The following is a 16,544-nucleotide window of genomic DNA, read 5'->3' as shown; positions in this document are numbered from 1 at the left end:
TGTGACATGTCAACTTCACAACTCGCAAACCATTACAAAAGTGGTTTAAGACTATCAACTTTTGGTTGATGGTTTGTTTAAAATACTGTGTTTCCCAGTGTATTAGGCTCACCCAAAAGCCTTGATTTACTTCAAATTGCGCCTTATACGCCGGTGCGCCTTAAATGTGAAGTCATATTGAGCCACAACATGTCTCGTAACTACTGTCAGCAGCCACCGACTGATTCCATTTCCCCTCTGGAGAAGAAGTCGTGTGTAACCCCAGCCTCTACTGGTAGCGCCTTATAATGTGGTGTGCCGTTGTCAGAGATGTTCAATCGGACACTGTGGACAAAGACTCGAACCCAGAAAGATTGTCTTTAATGCCGGCAGGAGACGCAGCCATTCATTACAGACGCCTGAATTCTGCAGCCCTCTGCCAAGCTATTTATTGAGAGTATATGCAAATGTATGCGATACATTAATAAAACATAGTTTTCTTGATTAGAATACCACGCCCCTGGAACGTTCTGAGCGTGAACAGCTGTAAGCAATAAAACATTGTCTCTTCCATGAACTGATACATTAGTAACCTGACTAATGAGCTCTTCCTGTGAAGAAGTTTTAAGTCGTAAATTGCTTCGGTGATAAAGGAGCATCCCAAGTCCTAAAATCTGTCCAAGGCCAGATCTCCTAGATGACAGTTTAACTTGCTGTGTTTGTTGACCTAATTGACCCCAGATTGTCTGTGCTTCAATTGTGTATTCGAGTCACACATGTTGACTAAGCATATAACAGCATGAAACTTTTAAATATGATAACTACTTATTATGTCTAATCTCTATCAACCGTATATTTGGAAAACTTGGATATATTTGTGTATTATACAGTAAAGTCTCGTTATATCGATATTCAATGGAGTCCGAAAAAATATCGATATAACCGGGACTATCGATATATCCGACCCTGTTTGCATGTAATTTTCTCAGTGCGTGCATAGAAATAGTATCGATATAACCGGGACTATCGATATATCCGATATCGATATAACGAGACTTTACTGTATTTGGAAAAAATGTTTTTCATTCATTGAAGGTCCACCTTACAGTCTGGTGCGCCTTATATATGGAAAATATTTAAAAATACACTATACATTGGAGGTGCGCCTTGTACCCGGTGCGCCTTATACATAGGAAACTACAGTAATTTATGATGGATACATTTTCAGCGTGTCTTCTTTTTATTTCGTCACCACCTTCCGGGAATTATTCTAAGCATGAATAGAAGCAAGAGATGAATGTTATAGCTGTTCAAACAAGGTCCCTCGTGTCAAGAAAACACACCGCGTTGCGAAAAAGCCCAGAAGGACTTTGACACCCGACTGTCGCATACCTGCAGGGAGCCCCCTGCCGCCCCCCTTTACCGGCCCTCCCACTAATCACCTGATTGCGTTATGTCAAGTGGACAGAGGTGGTGTGTTGTGTCACATGTTGAGCGGTTTCACATGGCCGCCCGCACCTTACACTGATGATATATTTATAAGAGAAAAAAAGCATGATGAATTGAGACCAAGAATGCCACTTGTATTTCCTCATGCACTTGTATTCTTTTAACGCGTCAAATTAACTCATTCACTGCCATTCATGAATTTATTCGGAAATTGAAAGTATCACATAGAGCGCCATTACACAATTTAGTCGGGTTTTGTTTTTTTTCATGTTTGGGTGTCAATAAAGCGCTGGCCGTGGCCTCTGGTAATGTTTTTCCACAAGGCGGAAGCATTTCCACCTTGTGGAAAGGAAAAAAAATGTAGGAATTAACGAATGAAAGAAGAGAGTCTCCGGTTTCTTACGCTGCATTGAATGTTTATGTGGTCCTAAAAGTCAATATTTTGTGGGTCCCGGAATTCGAGTGGCAATGACAAAAAGTCCAGCACTGGAGTGGACTCATTTTTGCACATTGTCTGGCAGTCAATGAGTTAAATCTGTTGACCGTTGAATGTATTTTCCCTGTCAAATCATATAGCGTTCAAATAGGCTTTTTCTATTTGTGTATGGAAAGTCACTAAATTTAGTCAAACAATGTTTTTATCGAGATTATTTCGTGTGTGCAAATGCTGGCATATGTGTTCAAGCTCAACGGTTGACCCGTAATTAGGAGCGGGATTTTATTTGTCTTCATTTATTTGAATGATGAAATGAGTCCAGCGTGTGTTTGCACAATTTTATGTTTATTTTTTATTTTATTTAACCCCCCCCCCCCCTCATCTCTCTCTTATGTGCCCCCCTCTAGGTGTACCAGGGTCTGGATATCATCACAAACAAGGTGACCGCCAAGGAGTGCGCCCAATGTCGGCATCACATGATCAGCTTTGTGGACCCGTTGGTTAGCAACTACACGGTGGTGGACTTCAGGAATAAAGCCGTTTCTCTAATATCCTTCCTCCGCCCCTCGCCGCTCCCATTTGTGCCACCTCTTTGATTAATCAGCGATTCCAAAGAGGGGGTAGTCGAGTCGATTCATCTCTTTACTAATTGGATAGACGCTTGGTGCTTCGTACCGAAAGTGTCTTGAGGAGTCTCTTGCCGCACAGATGCGAAAGCGTACGGTATTATTAGAAGAGCACACGGGTTCCTGCACACACACACACACACACACACACACACACACACACACACACACACACACACACACACACACACACACACACACTCTTCGCTTACTCACCCACTCGCTGATATGACGTTGTGGGGGGGGGGGTGGTAGCTCCGAGAATAGCCTCAAAGTGACTCGAACCTGCTGAGAGGAACGGGAAAAGACAAACAGTGCAAATAGTGATCAGAGGAAGGTACAAACAAGTGCGGCCGTTGAACGCTGCCTTATATATGGAAAACTTTATATATTATATTTGGAAAACTTTTTTCATTAAGTGAAAATGCGCCTTATAGTCCGGTGCGCCTTATCTATGGAAAATATTTGAAAATATACCATTCATTGGGGGTGCGCCTTATACACCACTGCGCCTTACAACGGTATATTTAAGTGTTGGTTTTTTTTTTAAATTTCTATTATGCTCTAACACTGGTAGGTGATAGTTATTTATTTATTTTTTAAAATAATATGAAGATGATTGTTATAGCTTTGAAAGGCACTTATATATTATTATTATTATTACAGTAAAGTCTCGTTATATCGATATTCTCGGGAGTCGGAAAAAATATCGATATAACCAGACTATCGATATATCAGATCCTGCGGCATGTAAATTTTCTCCTTGCGTTCATAGAAATAGTATCGTAATAAGCAGTACTATCGATATAACCGATATCGATATAACGAGACTTTACTGTAGTATTATTATTATTATTATTATTATTATTATTATTATTTACAACCATAGTCTCTAACCTCAAAACAAATACAGTAAAGTCTCGTTATATCGATATCGGATATATCGATAGTCCCGGTTATATCGATATTTTTTCGGACTCCCTTGAATATCAATATAACGAGACTTTACTGTATATATAATACTGAGCTACAATACTATGTTATATTTTGGAAACATTGAATTTTCCTTCATTGAAGGTGCGCCTTTTATATGGAAAATACTTGAAAATAGACCATTCATTTGGGGGTGCGCCTTATACACCGGGAAATACGGTATGTTGATGTATGTTTTTGATTGGCAAAGACAAAATGGAAGAACATTTTTTGCTGTAGCTATAGTTTGTTTCAGTTTATTTGAAGATGTTAAAATACAATTTCGTTATTATTATTATTGGATTGCATTTATTAGTCTTGCAGTGGAGAAATTTACATTTCACAGCAGCAAAATTATGAAAGAAATGAAAGTAGAAAAGCAAAATACAGGAGCTGCTGGAAAGGCAGCCTCTCTCGCGGCTTTATTTATTATTGTTATTATTATTATTATTATTATTATTACAGTAAAGTCTTGTTATATCGATATCGGATATATCGATAGTCCCGGTTATATCGATGCTATTTCTATGCACGCACGGAGAAAATTACATGCAAACAGGGTCGGATATATCAATAGTCCCGGTTATATCGATATTTTTTCCGACTCCCTTGAATATCGATATAACGAGACTTTACTGTATTATTATTATTATTATTATAAGGCATTTTCTTATGTGAAGGAAAATGTTTCTTCAATTTGCATTTTAGGTATTTAATGACTTCGCTGACTATAATACCCACGTGCCGGATCCAATGAGTCGAAAATAGTGCAGGACTGGACTTGAATGTTTCTTTTTCTTAACGTTCCTCGACATAAATGACATCCATCGCCAGAATAAACTGCCAATCATTGTCGGAGGAACAAACTATTACATCGAGTCCTTGCTGTGGCGAGTCCTGCTCGACACTGGGGTGAGCACAATATAACTTGTAAGATTTCTTTTTGACCTTTATACCGAGCTTATTGTTAGTCATATTTTCTTTTTTTTTAAGTCATATCTGAAGGTAACAACATTTCTTTTTCTGTCCCTCTTCACCTAAAGGAATTGGGTGATGGCGATGATGGAGAAACAGACAGGAAGTTTGAACTGGAGCAACTTGGGGGAGCGGAATTGCACAAGCGACTTATGGAAGTGGACCCCAAAATGGCTGCCATGTTGCACCCCAATGACAAGCGCAAAATTGCCAGGTAATCCGTTCAACGGATATCCACGGAGCATACTGTAAGGCGCTGGATTTATTTTTTCATATAATTTAGTTATTATTCATCCAAAAACATTCATTGACCTTTATTTAGTGATATATTGAGTGTCATATCAAACATACCACATTGTTTTCTATATATAAGGCGCACTGGACGACATGGCGCATCTTTAATTAATGAAAAAGGTGAGACCTCAAGTTATGAACTTAATTGGTTCTCAGACAGAGTGTGTAAGGCGAAAAGTGTGTATCTCAAAAATTAAATTCCCATAGGAAACCATTAAAATGGGAATAATCCGTTCCCGGGTTTCCATAAAATATACTTTTCAACTAAATAAGTCTAAAAAACTACACACAACATACCTTATTCTATGTATAATAAATGTGCTATTGTATTGTAATGAAAGAAATACACTGCACAGTACAATAAAGTCACTATTTAGATTTGTGATGATCATTAATGGCTTGATGGAATGGCGTTGGAGGTCGAAGGTCAAAGGGAATTGCTGTTTGGCAAGAGAGGCGCATTACACGAGGACTGTAATTAAAGAAATAAACTGTGCTGTAAAATAAAGTTTTATTTACCTTTTTGATGGTCGTTGATGGCTTATGGAAGGAGAGTCACCTTCCATCAGAACTGTTGGTAACTTAACCTCTGGTGCTGTTCGGTCGTGTGCTTCCGCCGAAGATCACTCTGCCAGCCATGGTGGGTGTGTATTATGAAAATAGTGCTTATTATAAGGTTTAATTTTCATAAATTGGACGTTTGTAAGACGAAAAGTTTGTTAGATAAGGTCTTTGTAAGTTGAGGTCTCACTGTATAATATAAACTGTATTTTCCGGTGTATAAGGCGCACCTGCGTATAAGGCGCACCTGCGTATAAGGCGCAGGGTCATCTTTTGAAGAAAATCAAGGCTTTTGGGTGCGCAGTGTACACTGTAAAATACGGGAATTAAAGTACTAATGCGCAGTCGTCACTGATTGTGAGAGACTTTCATTTTCTCACACACACGCTCATTTGACGACTTGCAGTTTTTGCACTCTGGTCTTTTATGGAGTCACGGAGGTTTAGGTTGCCTCGCTCTCATCCCTGACAGGAATCATCCTTTTTATTGCTGACTGAATGCTGGCCGGACAAAGAATCGCACTTACATTTCTTGTCTCGGTGAATGACTTCATTCTCGTGACATTGCTCAACAGGAGCCTGCAGATCCACCAAGAAACTGGCGTTCCTCACAGTTCCTGGCTGGAGGAACAACGAGGCCAGCAGGGCGACGACAGCCTGGGAGGCCCGTTAAGGTACCAGGACCCTTGCATCTTTTGGCTCCACGCCGACATGGACGGTAGGAGATGTTGAATGAATGAATGAATCCATGCCGCATTTTGGGGGCATGTCTTATTTGATCCCGCCTCATTGTTTCTTTGTTTCCAGCTCTGGGCGAGCGTCTGGACGCTCGTGTCGATGAGATGTTGTCGGTCGGGCTGATCGAGGAGCTCAGGGACTTCCATGTCCGCTTCAATCAGAAGAAAGTGCAGAACGACAGGTGGGGGAATGCTTAACTTTTCGGACCAAATCCGGCTCATGTTTAGCTTGTTGGTGCGTAATATGACAAGCCATATTGCTAATTAGGCACATTTTTTGTCAGGCAACAAAAGGGGTACCATAGTTGGCGAGTGAGTTTAGTGTCGGCCCATCAAGTTCAGGATCACGTGCTCATCTCCGTCTGGAAATTAACTCATTCACTGCTAGACGATGTGCAAAAATGTGTCCACTCCAGTGCCAGGGTTTTTGTCATTTTTCACTCAAATTCCAGGACCCACAGATTATTTAGTTTTAGGACTACATAAACATTCAATGCAGCGTAAGAAACCTTTGACTCTCTTCTTTCATTCAAAAAAATGAGTGACTTCCTACATTATATGGGTCTGGAGTTATCTTGGCTTGAAATGGCGGCTGTACAAAAGGGAAATGCTTCCCCCTCGTGGGAGGGAAAAAACACTGGCAGAGGTCTGGCTAGCGCTTTATCGGCACCCCCGCAAGAAAAACCAAAATCCAAACAAATTCGGGAATGGCACTCCATGTCATATTTTCAATTCCCGAATAAATTAGAGAATGGCGGTGAATGAGTTAATTCGGCACGATGGGAGGATTTCTTCCAGCACCGGTGTAGACTCAGCCAAGCTATTCTGCCATTATTTAGACCCTCCTTCCCAGTCTTGACAGGTCACCGTGTCCACTGTGGATCAGTTTTTGACAAAAGACACAGTGAGGCTTCCTCGCAATGTCTCCAGAGGCGGTTATGGGCATTCCGGTGGTCACTAGTTGGTTCTTGTTGCGGCATGGGTGTTCATGGGTGCCTCATCCCATCTTTTCAATCCACCGCTTTCTCATGTACCATCGCTCTATCTGCAATATGATCAGCCAAGCACCCCCCCGCGCTGCCCCCCTCATACCCCCTTTCTTCCCCCAGTCTGCGACTCCTTTACCCTCATGACTCCATCCCCCCCGGCTGGCTTCTCTACCGCCAGACATCAAGGTTAAATCTCTCTCTCGTGTCCTCCGTCGATGCTTTTCACCCTCCATTGAATTGACATTTCCTGTACTCTGTCGCTATTCTCGGATTTCTGTCTCAGGCCCCATGCAGCAGCCGCCCATATTTATTCTGCCCATTCTCCCCTCCCCTCTACCCCGAGTATCAGCAGGTCGATCCAACTGAATTTTTACAGCGACTGTGTAGAAATGAGATTCGACTGCTATTTTCGCAGTTCTGAAAGAGGTCAGGTCGCTCAACACGAATCCGCGGACGTTGATCACAAAGGTACAGAGTGAGCTCACACGGCTGTCGGTTCTTCTTCTCAAATTGGAGAAGATTTGTCTAAATTGTTCCGGGCATAGTCAGGCGAGGACAAGCAGCTGTTTTCTGCTAGCCGGTGGTCGCTCGCCGCGGCGCTGTGTCTCAGTGTTTTAATGTCTCCGTGTCCCCCAAAGGACCACACACCATTACAACGCTCTAGAAAGGTCATTTTGGGTCTTTTATGTCCAACTTTCTTGACTTTTACTTTTTTGACACATGAATTCATTTCATTCATCATTTGTTTATTTTATGTATGAATAAATTCTTTGACTTGAATTAAAATTGTTGGTTGATATACAGTGATACCTTAGCTTACGAACACTTTAGCTCACGAACATTACATTCGAGAACATATAGTCTTGGCTAACAAACTAGTCGAAGCGCCACGGTGGCTGGCGGACTAGGTTTTTTTTCTTCAGTGCAGATGTGGTTTGTTATCAAGTAGAGTATTTTTGCTTTTATGGGACTGAAAAATACCCCACCACAGGCTAGTGTAGGTGCCGAAGAGGACACCAAAGAAAATTACGGTCGAGCAAGAGAAGGAGATCATCGAAAAACACAAATGACGTGTGCGTTTGTGTGACTTAGCTGTCCCAGTACCATTACGTCAAGTCGACCATTGCTACCATGACAACTACCATCACAAAGATAAATAAAACAACTTTATTATACAGTACAGTTTATTTATTTAATTACAATACAATAGCACATTTATTATACATAAAATACGGTATATTTTGTGTAGTTTTAAGGCTTATTTAGTAGCAAATTATGTTTTATGGGGCCCTGGGAATGGATTATTCTCATTTTAATGGTTTCTTATGGGAAATAAATGTTTGGAAGACAAACTTTTTGCCTTACACAGACTTTCTGGGAACCAATTAAGTTCATAAACTGAGGTATCACTGTATTAGAAAAATAGATTTTACTCAATGGTTTTTCATTTGCAATTTAGAAATTCAGTATGCTACAATGAATGTACTTTGCTTTATTTCAATCCGTTTCTTCGGCAATCTAGTTCAATCGGGACCCATCCATTTTAGAAATGCCCCCCTTTTTTAACCCTCATTATGTGAAGGGGTCAATTTTAACCATTTCCATGTTTCCTTTTCCTTTCTTCAAAACAGTTCTAAAATATCTATGGGATAGAAAATATGGTGTCTCTCTTTTCAAGTATGCTTATAAAATCTCAGAAACAGTTGTTGCTGATGTTACCTATTATGACTGTTTTCTGTGGATTTTTACATCCGGGTAAAAATGACACACAACATAATCAACATGATTTTTTTTTCCAACATAATATGAGGGTTAATTTCCCAGATGCATCCCGGGAGATGGATCGCCTTCACGCTTGAACCCGCCAAACTCTTTTGCAAAATAGCTTTTGCAAATGAACTTTGGGTAAAACACTCAAATGGCCTCTAATGGCGCATTCTGGGGCGGCGAGTAATTGCTTATGCAAACTAAGCACTTAAAGTATATACCTGTGTGCCGCGATTCATTTGGTCGTTGACGCACTCAACGGAATGAAATTTATAATGACCCGTGCGTGCATTCATACAAGTCGCGTCCTCTACTTGCAGCCGCTTTGACATGACTGCAATTGTCGTGCACTGAACCGCTCGAATATTTTTTTTTAAATCACAAAATGAATGAATCTATTTGTTTTTTTTCATTGCTTTTTATACAATTTTCCTGTGTATCGTTGACATGGAAACACGTTCCGGTATGCACACGCTGACCCAATGAAAACACATGAGGAATGAAAATATTTAAGTTGGGTGTGCCGACCGCACATTCTGCAAAAGAGATTTCATGTCAAGCTGTGATGTTATTTTTTTCTTACCCCCAAAAATATGATTTTGTCATAAATAAGATTGTCGTCTGTTTAGCGTTTGATATCGATTACAAATGAATTTGGCGACACCTGTTGTTATCGGATGATTTCTGGGAAATTGATGTCAGAAGCCAAAATGTCATAAATGAATGGCAGAAATGAAAAAAAGAGCAATTGAGCATCATGCGTGTCCCTTCATCAGTTCCGGTTAGCCTCGCTGTACTCAATATTTGCATCTGTGCACCTATTGATTTCTGATTTTGTATTTTTAACGTCCACTATCTTTTTTTCATTCGCACAGTCAAAACTACCAACACGGCATATTCCAGTCGATTGGTTTCAAAGAGTTCCACGACTACCTAACGGCTCCTGAAAACTGCAGCGAGGAAGAAAAAGAGACACTCCGAAAAAGAGGTATGCAATTTCCACACTGCTTTTCCGTTTTGAATTCTAAACCACCTTCCTCTCCATCTCACTTTTAGGCGTTGACGCTTTAAAGATAGCGACGAAGCGCTATGCTCGCAAGCAAAACAAATGGGTGCGCAACCGCTTCCTGAAACGTGAGTTCATCATCTTCCCCATCTCTCGTACGCGCGCGGGAGACACGCAAGGTGAAATTGACACGCTAAGCTTCTCCTCGTCTGTCACTTATCCAAAGTGTGTTTATTCATATTAGCGCAGCAAGGTCTTGAGTGCTTATTTATCAAGTAGTTTTTTTTCGTCGTATTTGACAATGGATTAGTTCCTGTTTGATTTTGGCCTCCGGATATGGTTAAATAAAAATAACTCGTCCTATTATCTTTGCTGATGATGTTTGTTGAAGCGATAGCTGGGATGCATTGTTATATTTACACAGTATGAAAATAGTATTTGTGGAGGCTATTTAGTTTTTGAGTTACCGTATTTTCCGGTCTATAAGGCGTACCCAAAAGCCTTTTTTTTTCCTTCAAAAGATGACTGCACCATATACGCATGTGCGCCTTTTATGTGAAATAATGTTGAGCCACCGACTCCATTTCCCCACCTTGTCGAAGAAGTGGTGTGTAACCCCAGACTCTACTGTAATGCCTTATAATGCGGTGTGCCTTATATCCGGAAAACCTTTATATGTAGAGTAAAGTCTCGTTATATCGATATTCTCGGGAGTCGGAAAATATATCGATATAACCGGACTATCGATATATCCGATCCTGCGGCATGTAAATTTTCTCCTTGCGTTCATAGAAATCAGAATCAGAATCAGAATACCTTTATTCGTCCCGCAATGGGGAAATTTGCAGTCCACAGCAGCAATTGAAGAGGGATGGGGTTGGGGTGGGAGTGAAAGGATAGAAAACAAGATATTCTAAGCATAACAAAATAAAAATGTCAATGTGTAAAAATGTATACTGTGCAAATGTAGATGTGCAAAAACCGTTCTATAAACAAATACTAATAATAAACAAATAGGATCGTAATAAGCAGTACTATCGATATAACCGATATTGATATAACGAGACTTTACTGTATATTATATTTGGAAAACTTATATACTTATATTTGGAAAACATTCATTGAAGGTGCATCTGGGAACAGATTATTCTCATTTGAATGGTTTCCTTTGGGATACTCACTTTTTGCCTTATACACTCTGTCTGGGAACCAATTAAGTTCGTAAGCCATGGTATCACTGTATTATTATTATTATTATTATTATTATTATTATTATTATTATTATTATCATCGTCGTTGTTGTTATGGATATTGTTGTTGTTGTTATTATTAACCATAGTCTCTAACCTCAAAACACCTATTGGAAAAAATATCGGGTGAAATCCCTGTGCAAGTTTTTCAAGGGGTGTCTTTAGTTTTCAAATCCGTCCTTGCACGTTTCACATTTGGAACGTTGATTTTTTTTTTTTTTTTTTTTTTTTGATTTTTTTTTCCCGGCACCAGGTCCCCGGTGACATCAAATACACCGAACCCGGCTTTCGCGCTCGGTTAGCGACACGACAGACTGGAAAAACGAACACGCCTTAGCCAAAATCAAGTCGCGGTTTGGCGTGCACGCTCATTTCCCATCTTTAGTCACTTGAAGCTTTCTACTGTCGTTTTATTTTTTTTTCTCCCCCCCCCAGTGTGCATCCATAAAGAATGTGTACGTTCCCGAGTCCCACCCTCCGTCTACCCTAAAGTAACCCAGCCTCCTAATCCTGTTAGACCCAAACGTCTTAAAGCACTCCTTGCCCTCAACCTCGACAGCCCTCCCTTTCGCCCTCCCACATGGCGCCCGCGCATACCATCTGGTTTCCACCGCATGCGTGTGACATACGTACATAATCCGTCTGAACTTTTCCACGCTCTCGCAACTTGCGCGTGGCTCTTTGTGGCGACTCGCTCGGCTAACGGATAAGATTGACTTTCCGCAGCAAATCCACTGTGGAAGTTTTGAGTTAAGTTAAAATATGATATGTGACCGCCTGGTAGAGAGCGATGGAGGGCCAACGTCGCTTCTCGTGCCTTTGCCTTTTTTGGAAAAGCGTGTTATGCATTCATGATCGCGAACCTCACAACATGAGGTCGTGTTTCAAATATTTCTGCGACAACTAATCAGGTGTGCCCATCAAGATGGCACTTTTTAAGTTCAGAGAGACAGCTGTTATTTAAAAAAAAAATTGAATACAGTGATACCTCGGTTTACCAACCCCTCGGTTTACGAAGGTTACCTTGGCATACGAACTTTTTTCGTACACTCAATGAGGCATAATATTGAAACTTAAAAAAACTTTTCTGTGTCCTGTCTTTCTTTATAAACATGCGGCGTATGGACAGCTGCGGTTTTTCTATTTAGAAAATATTTCTTCCTTTAAAAATGTACTCGGTCAGCCTTATCAGGTGCGCTCCCTAGTCCGGAAATTTACGATAAATGTTCGTTTTCTGTCACTTTTTCAAAGTCCTCAGTTTGTCACACCCTCGTTTTCTCTCCACCTTTGCTGTCCATTTCTTACTCTTGACAACTGACCTCTTTTTCCCTTTGAGCCCAGCACACGCACACCGTCTGAGCAGGCTAATCTCTCCCAAGCATTACGAAGCTGCCGGGAATTTGGGGGGGCGGGGGGCGTAAACCAATGTGTATGTATGAACGAGTGGGTCAAAGGCAACTGAGGAGGACCTCAAAGTGGGTTCCACATGATGCCGTAAAACGCATGTTGAGAGAACCTTAATCCATGCATGTGTACGCACTCACACCAAAGTCCCTGTTGCCCCCATAGTTTCAGTTTGGGCCATTCCTGAGGTGACCGCGTAATGACCATTTTTGGTGGCGTCCTGAAGCATTTTGTCCATGTGTGTGGTACATTTGATTAGTCAACGTAATTATCTTTAATGAATGAGAAATCTGGGCTGATTTGATTGGATTATGACGTTAACGGAGGAACGCCTCAGTGACTTGACGGCCATTTTATTTCAATCCCAAAAGGAATTGCGCATCCACGTTATGTCACCGTAACTATCGCCAGGTGTGTGTTGGCAGGCAGGGGTGGAGGCCTCGTGCGGCCGTTTGTGAGCATGAAGTAACACGGGTGTCAAGTGTTTGCGTTTCCAAAAAAATGTAATAATTCTGCGTTGCATAAAGGGAGACAGGTGGCTCATGGACAGCTGTGTGGATGGAGAGTGTGTAGGTTGGTTTGGGGATGTGTGTGGGTGTATGGGGTGGGGTAATATGACCCAGTGGCTGCAACAGGTGCGCGGCAAATATATACCCTTGACGCTTCCATGTACACACATGTCCATTTTCTATGGAGCTCAAGCTTAGGGATTGCGATGGAAACCAGATGAGGAAGTCAATGCATCCAGTTCAAGTTGCATATTTGTGTACTTAAATGGACGGAAGTTGGGAAAAAAATCGATAAAAAACTAAAAGTCACAACATTCAATAGAATGCAAAGAATTGCAGTGTTTTCCAGTGTATAAAGTGCACCGGAGTATAAAGCGCACCCCAAATGAATGGTGTATTTTTAAACTTTTTCATATACAGTAAAGTCTCGTTATATCGATATTCAAGGGAGTCCCAAAAAATATCGATATAACCGGGACTATCGATATATCCGACCCTGTTTGCATGTAATTTTCTCCGTTCGTGCATAGAAATAGTATCGATATAACCGGGACCATCGATATATCCGATATCGATATAACGAGACTTTACTGTATAAGGCGCACAGGACGTTAAGGTGAAGTAGTGCATAACCCAGACTCTAATTAGCGCCTTATAATGTGGTGTGCCTAATATTTGGAAAACTTTTATGTATTTATATATTATATTTGGAAAACTTGTTTCATTCATTGAAGGTTCCCCTTATAGTCCCGTGTGCCTTATATGGAAAAATTTTGAAAACACACCATTCATCAGGGGTGCGACTTATACACTACAAAATATGGTAAATGCATCCAGTTCCAGTTGCATATTCGTGTACACAAACGGCCAGAAGTTGAGGAAAAATACCTTTAAAAAATTAATGAAAACTAATATTAATAACATTCAATAGAATGCAAAGAATTAAACTACAGTGGGGCCTTGGCTTATGAACTTAATTGGTTCCCAGACAGAGTGTGTAAGGCGAAAGGTGTGTATCCCAAAAAATAATTTCCCATAGGAAACCATTAAAATGAGAATAATACGTTCCCAGGTCTCCATAAAATATAATTTTCAACTAAATAAGCCTTAAAACTACACACAACATACCTTATTCTATGTATAATAAATATGCTATTGTATTGTAATGAATGCAATACACTGCACTGTATAATAAAGTCACTTTATTTACATGTGTGATGGTCGTTGATGGCTCTTAATTGACACCTGTTGCTTTCTGACTTGTAAGGTCTTCACATTATCTATCATTCATCATGTTGATGATTCTCATAGCCACGGTCTTTCTGGATGGAACTGTTCAATAAGAGCCTGCACTTGATGCTGCAGCCATCTCCTCCTTCTCGCCCTCAGATGACAACTCCTATATAGTCCTAATAGCTTGCTTCTGCTTCTCCTCTTGAAGGCAAATCAAATCCTTCAGAGAAAGGGGGTGTGGAAAGGCAGGCCGGCTGGGGCGCTGTTCATGTGGTGTTCTTCCGCCGAAGATTACTCCGCCAGCCGTGGTGAGGGGTGTGTATCACGAAAAGTAGTGCTTAATCCAAGGTTTAATTTTCATGAATTTAACGTTCGTAAACCGAAAATTTCGTAAGGCAAGGTGTTCGTAAACCGAGGCCCCACTGTACATTTTCTTCATTGCGTACCTCCGTGTGGTGTTCCTACCTTGGCCAGTATATGAGTCATGCAGACACAGACGAATAATAGTGGTTCAACCTACTACTAGGGTCATTGACTCACTAAGATGCTGGAATTGTCGAGGATAAAGAATATATACCTCCGTGTCTGTCTACATTTGTGCTTACGTTGTTCACATTTTACACCCTGTTTACATATGGCGCTTTATTATTCCGCAAAGTAAAATTCAAAAAATAAAAATTTATGAGTGGTGGTTGTCTATATTGCGCCTGTATGAGAAACAAAAGGACAAAAAGTGGAAGAGGAACAGAAGGAAAAGAGGAAGGCTATGGTGAATAGAGGCATGTGTTGTGCTGCAGAATGGATGACGGCCAGGAAAGCGCAGCTGGCTGTTGGGTCCTTTTTATTCTTATTATTCTACTTCTTCAGTGGACAAATGACTGCTGCTGGTGTGCTCGGTGGCAACAGGTGGACAACTGTCGCAATACGGGCCAGCAGCTGCATGGCGTCGCTTGTGCTACTTTTATTTTTTTAATGTTTGTCGATTTCTTATCACCAACCTTTTCAGAGTTAATTCTCCAAGTCCAAACTATACCGTCGTCCGATGTAGCAGGTGGCCAGCTTTTATTCACCAGCTTTTTCTTCCCTCCCCATGTCGCTATTTAATACAACCCCACCGAGGGAGAGGCTGGTTGCAGGTACGCCAGGTGATGCCGCCACCTGCCTATTGTTGCTTCCTCTCTGTCTCATGTATACAGTAACCACACAAAATGAAACTTGAAGCTTTGGTTAACAATGGCTCAAGTCAGAGTGTACAACGGCTGAATATGCCATTGTACAAATAAAAGAAATGCATCATGTTGAAGTAGCTGACTGTCCGGTCAACTAACTCGTCGCAATGTGAATATGAGCTAAGAGGCATGCCGTTGAAAAATATGACCAAAAATACATTTTTGGTCAATGGGAAGTTTGTCACGTAATTTTTATGAGTGACACGCATGGTTCAAACTTTTTTTTAACTATAATTTCTCAATTTTTTGGATTTTCACTTTTTAAAACACATGCTCCACTGTATGCACCATTTTCTGATACTTGAATTTACGATGCTTCTCTTCGGCCTTCAGTAGTGCTATGTCTGAATCACTCCACAGCTGCGAGTATGGTGTGATATTACTACACGTCCACTAGATATTATTATTATTATTATTATTACATTTTATTTCAAGCGCCTTTCAAAGCTCTCAAGGACGCTTTGCCGTCACAGACAAGCATAGGTACAATAGTAAATAAATTACAATTATAAATAGAATACAATAAATAAAATACAATTATAAAACGAAACAAGAGAGACCTACACAGAAAATGCCATTTTTAAATAGGTGGGTTTTGAGATGGGATTTGAAGGTGGGAAGAAAATTGACGTTACGAATGTTGGGAGGAAGTGAGTTCCAGAGTTTGGCTGAAAGCCCTGTCCCCCATCGTGCTGAGATGGGCAGGGGGGCACACAGAGGTGGAGGGAGGAAGAGGATCTGAGGGAATGAGAGAGAATAGAAATTTGAAGAAGATCAGATAGGTACGGGGGGCAAGATTATGGGTAGCTTTAAATGTATCAAGAAGAATTTTAAAGTTGATTCTATATTTGACCGGGAGCCAGTGGAGCTCTTGGAGGACGGGGTGTTGTGGTGAAAGGATGAGGTTCTGGTGATGATCTGGGCTGAAGAATTCTGGACTAGTTGAAGTTTGTGGAGATGTTTCTGAGGGACACCAAGGTGAAGCATAGAGGCTGCTGTTGGCTAGGAGATAACTCGTGACTTGAAGAAACTTGAGAAATACTGTCAATAAACTGTACGCATATTTACTCGGAAAGTGTGGATTCATGATAACCTCATAAAATTGCAATATTATTTGCTACTTTCGCTA

General features: G+C 40.8%; 1 protein-coding gene across 2 annotated transcripts in view; it reads left to right on the top strand.

Moving 5' to 3' along the window:
- Positions 1-16,544, top strand: part of trit1 (tRNA isopentenyltransferase 1) — a 39,669-nt gene that overhangs the window by 8,342 nt on the left and 14,783 nt on the right. For both annotated transcript variants that reach the window (XR_016118644.1, XM_089023552.1), the window contains exons 2-8: positions 2,272-2,415; positions 4,279-4,374; positions 4,506-4,651; positions 5,867-6,009; positions 6,099-6,210; positions 9,660-9,772; positions 9,841-9,918. Coding sequence is in view for 1 of the 2 variants with exons in the window: in XM_089023552.1 (XP_088879678.1) it covers positions 2,272-2,415; positions 4,279-4,374; positions 4,506-4,651; positions 5,867-6,009; positions 6,099-6,210; positions 9,660-9,772; positions 9,841-9,918 (832 nt within the window). In the remaining variant the exon portion in view is untranslated. The remainder of the gene's footprint in view (positions 1-2,271; positions 2,416-4,278; positions 4,375-4,505; positions 4,652-5,866; positions 6,010-6,098; positions 6,211-9,659; positions 9,773-9,840; positions 9,919-16,544) is intronic.

This window comes from Hippocampus bargibanti, linkage group LG20, assembly GCF_051943395.1.
Source record: "Hippocampus bargibanti isolate YZ-2025 linkage group LG20, ASM5194339v1, whole genome shotgun sequence".
Taxonomy (NCBI): Eukaryota; Metazoa; Chordata; class Actinopteri; order Syngnathiformes; family Syngnathidae; genus Hippocampus; species Hippocampus bargibanti.
The sequence above is the reverse complement of the archived record's forward strand: the minus strand, read 5'-3'. Positions and strand labels throughout refer to the sequence as shown.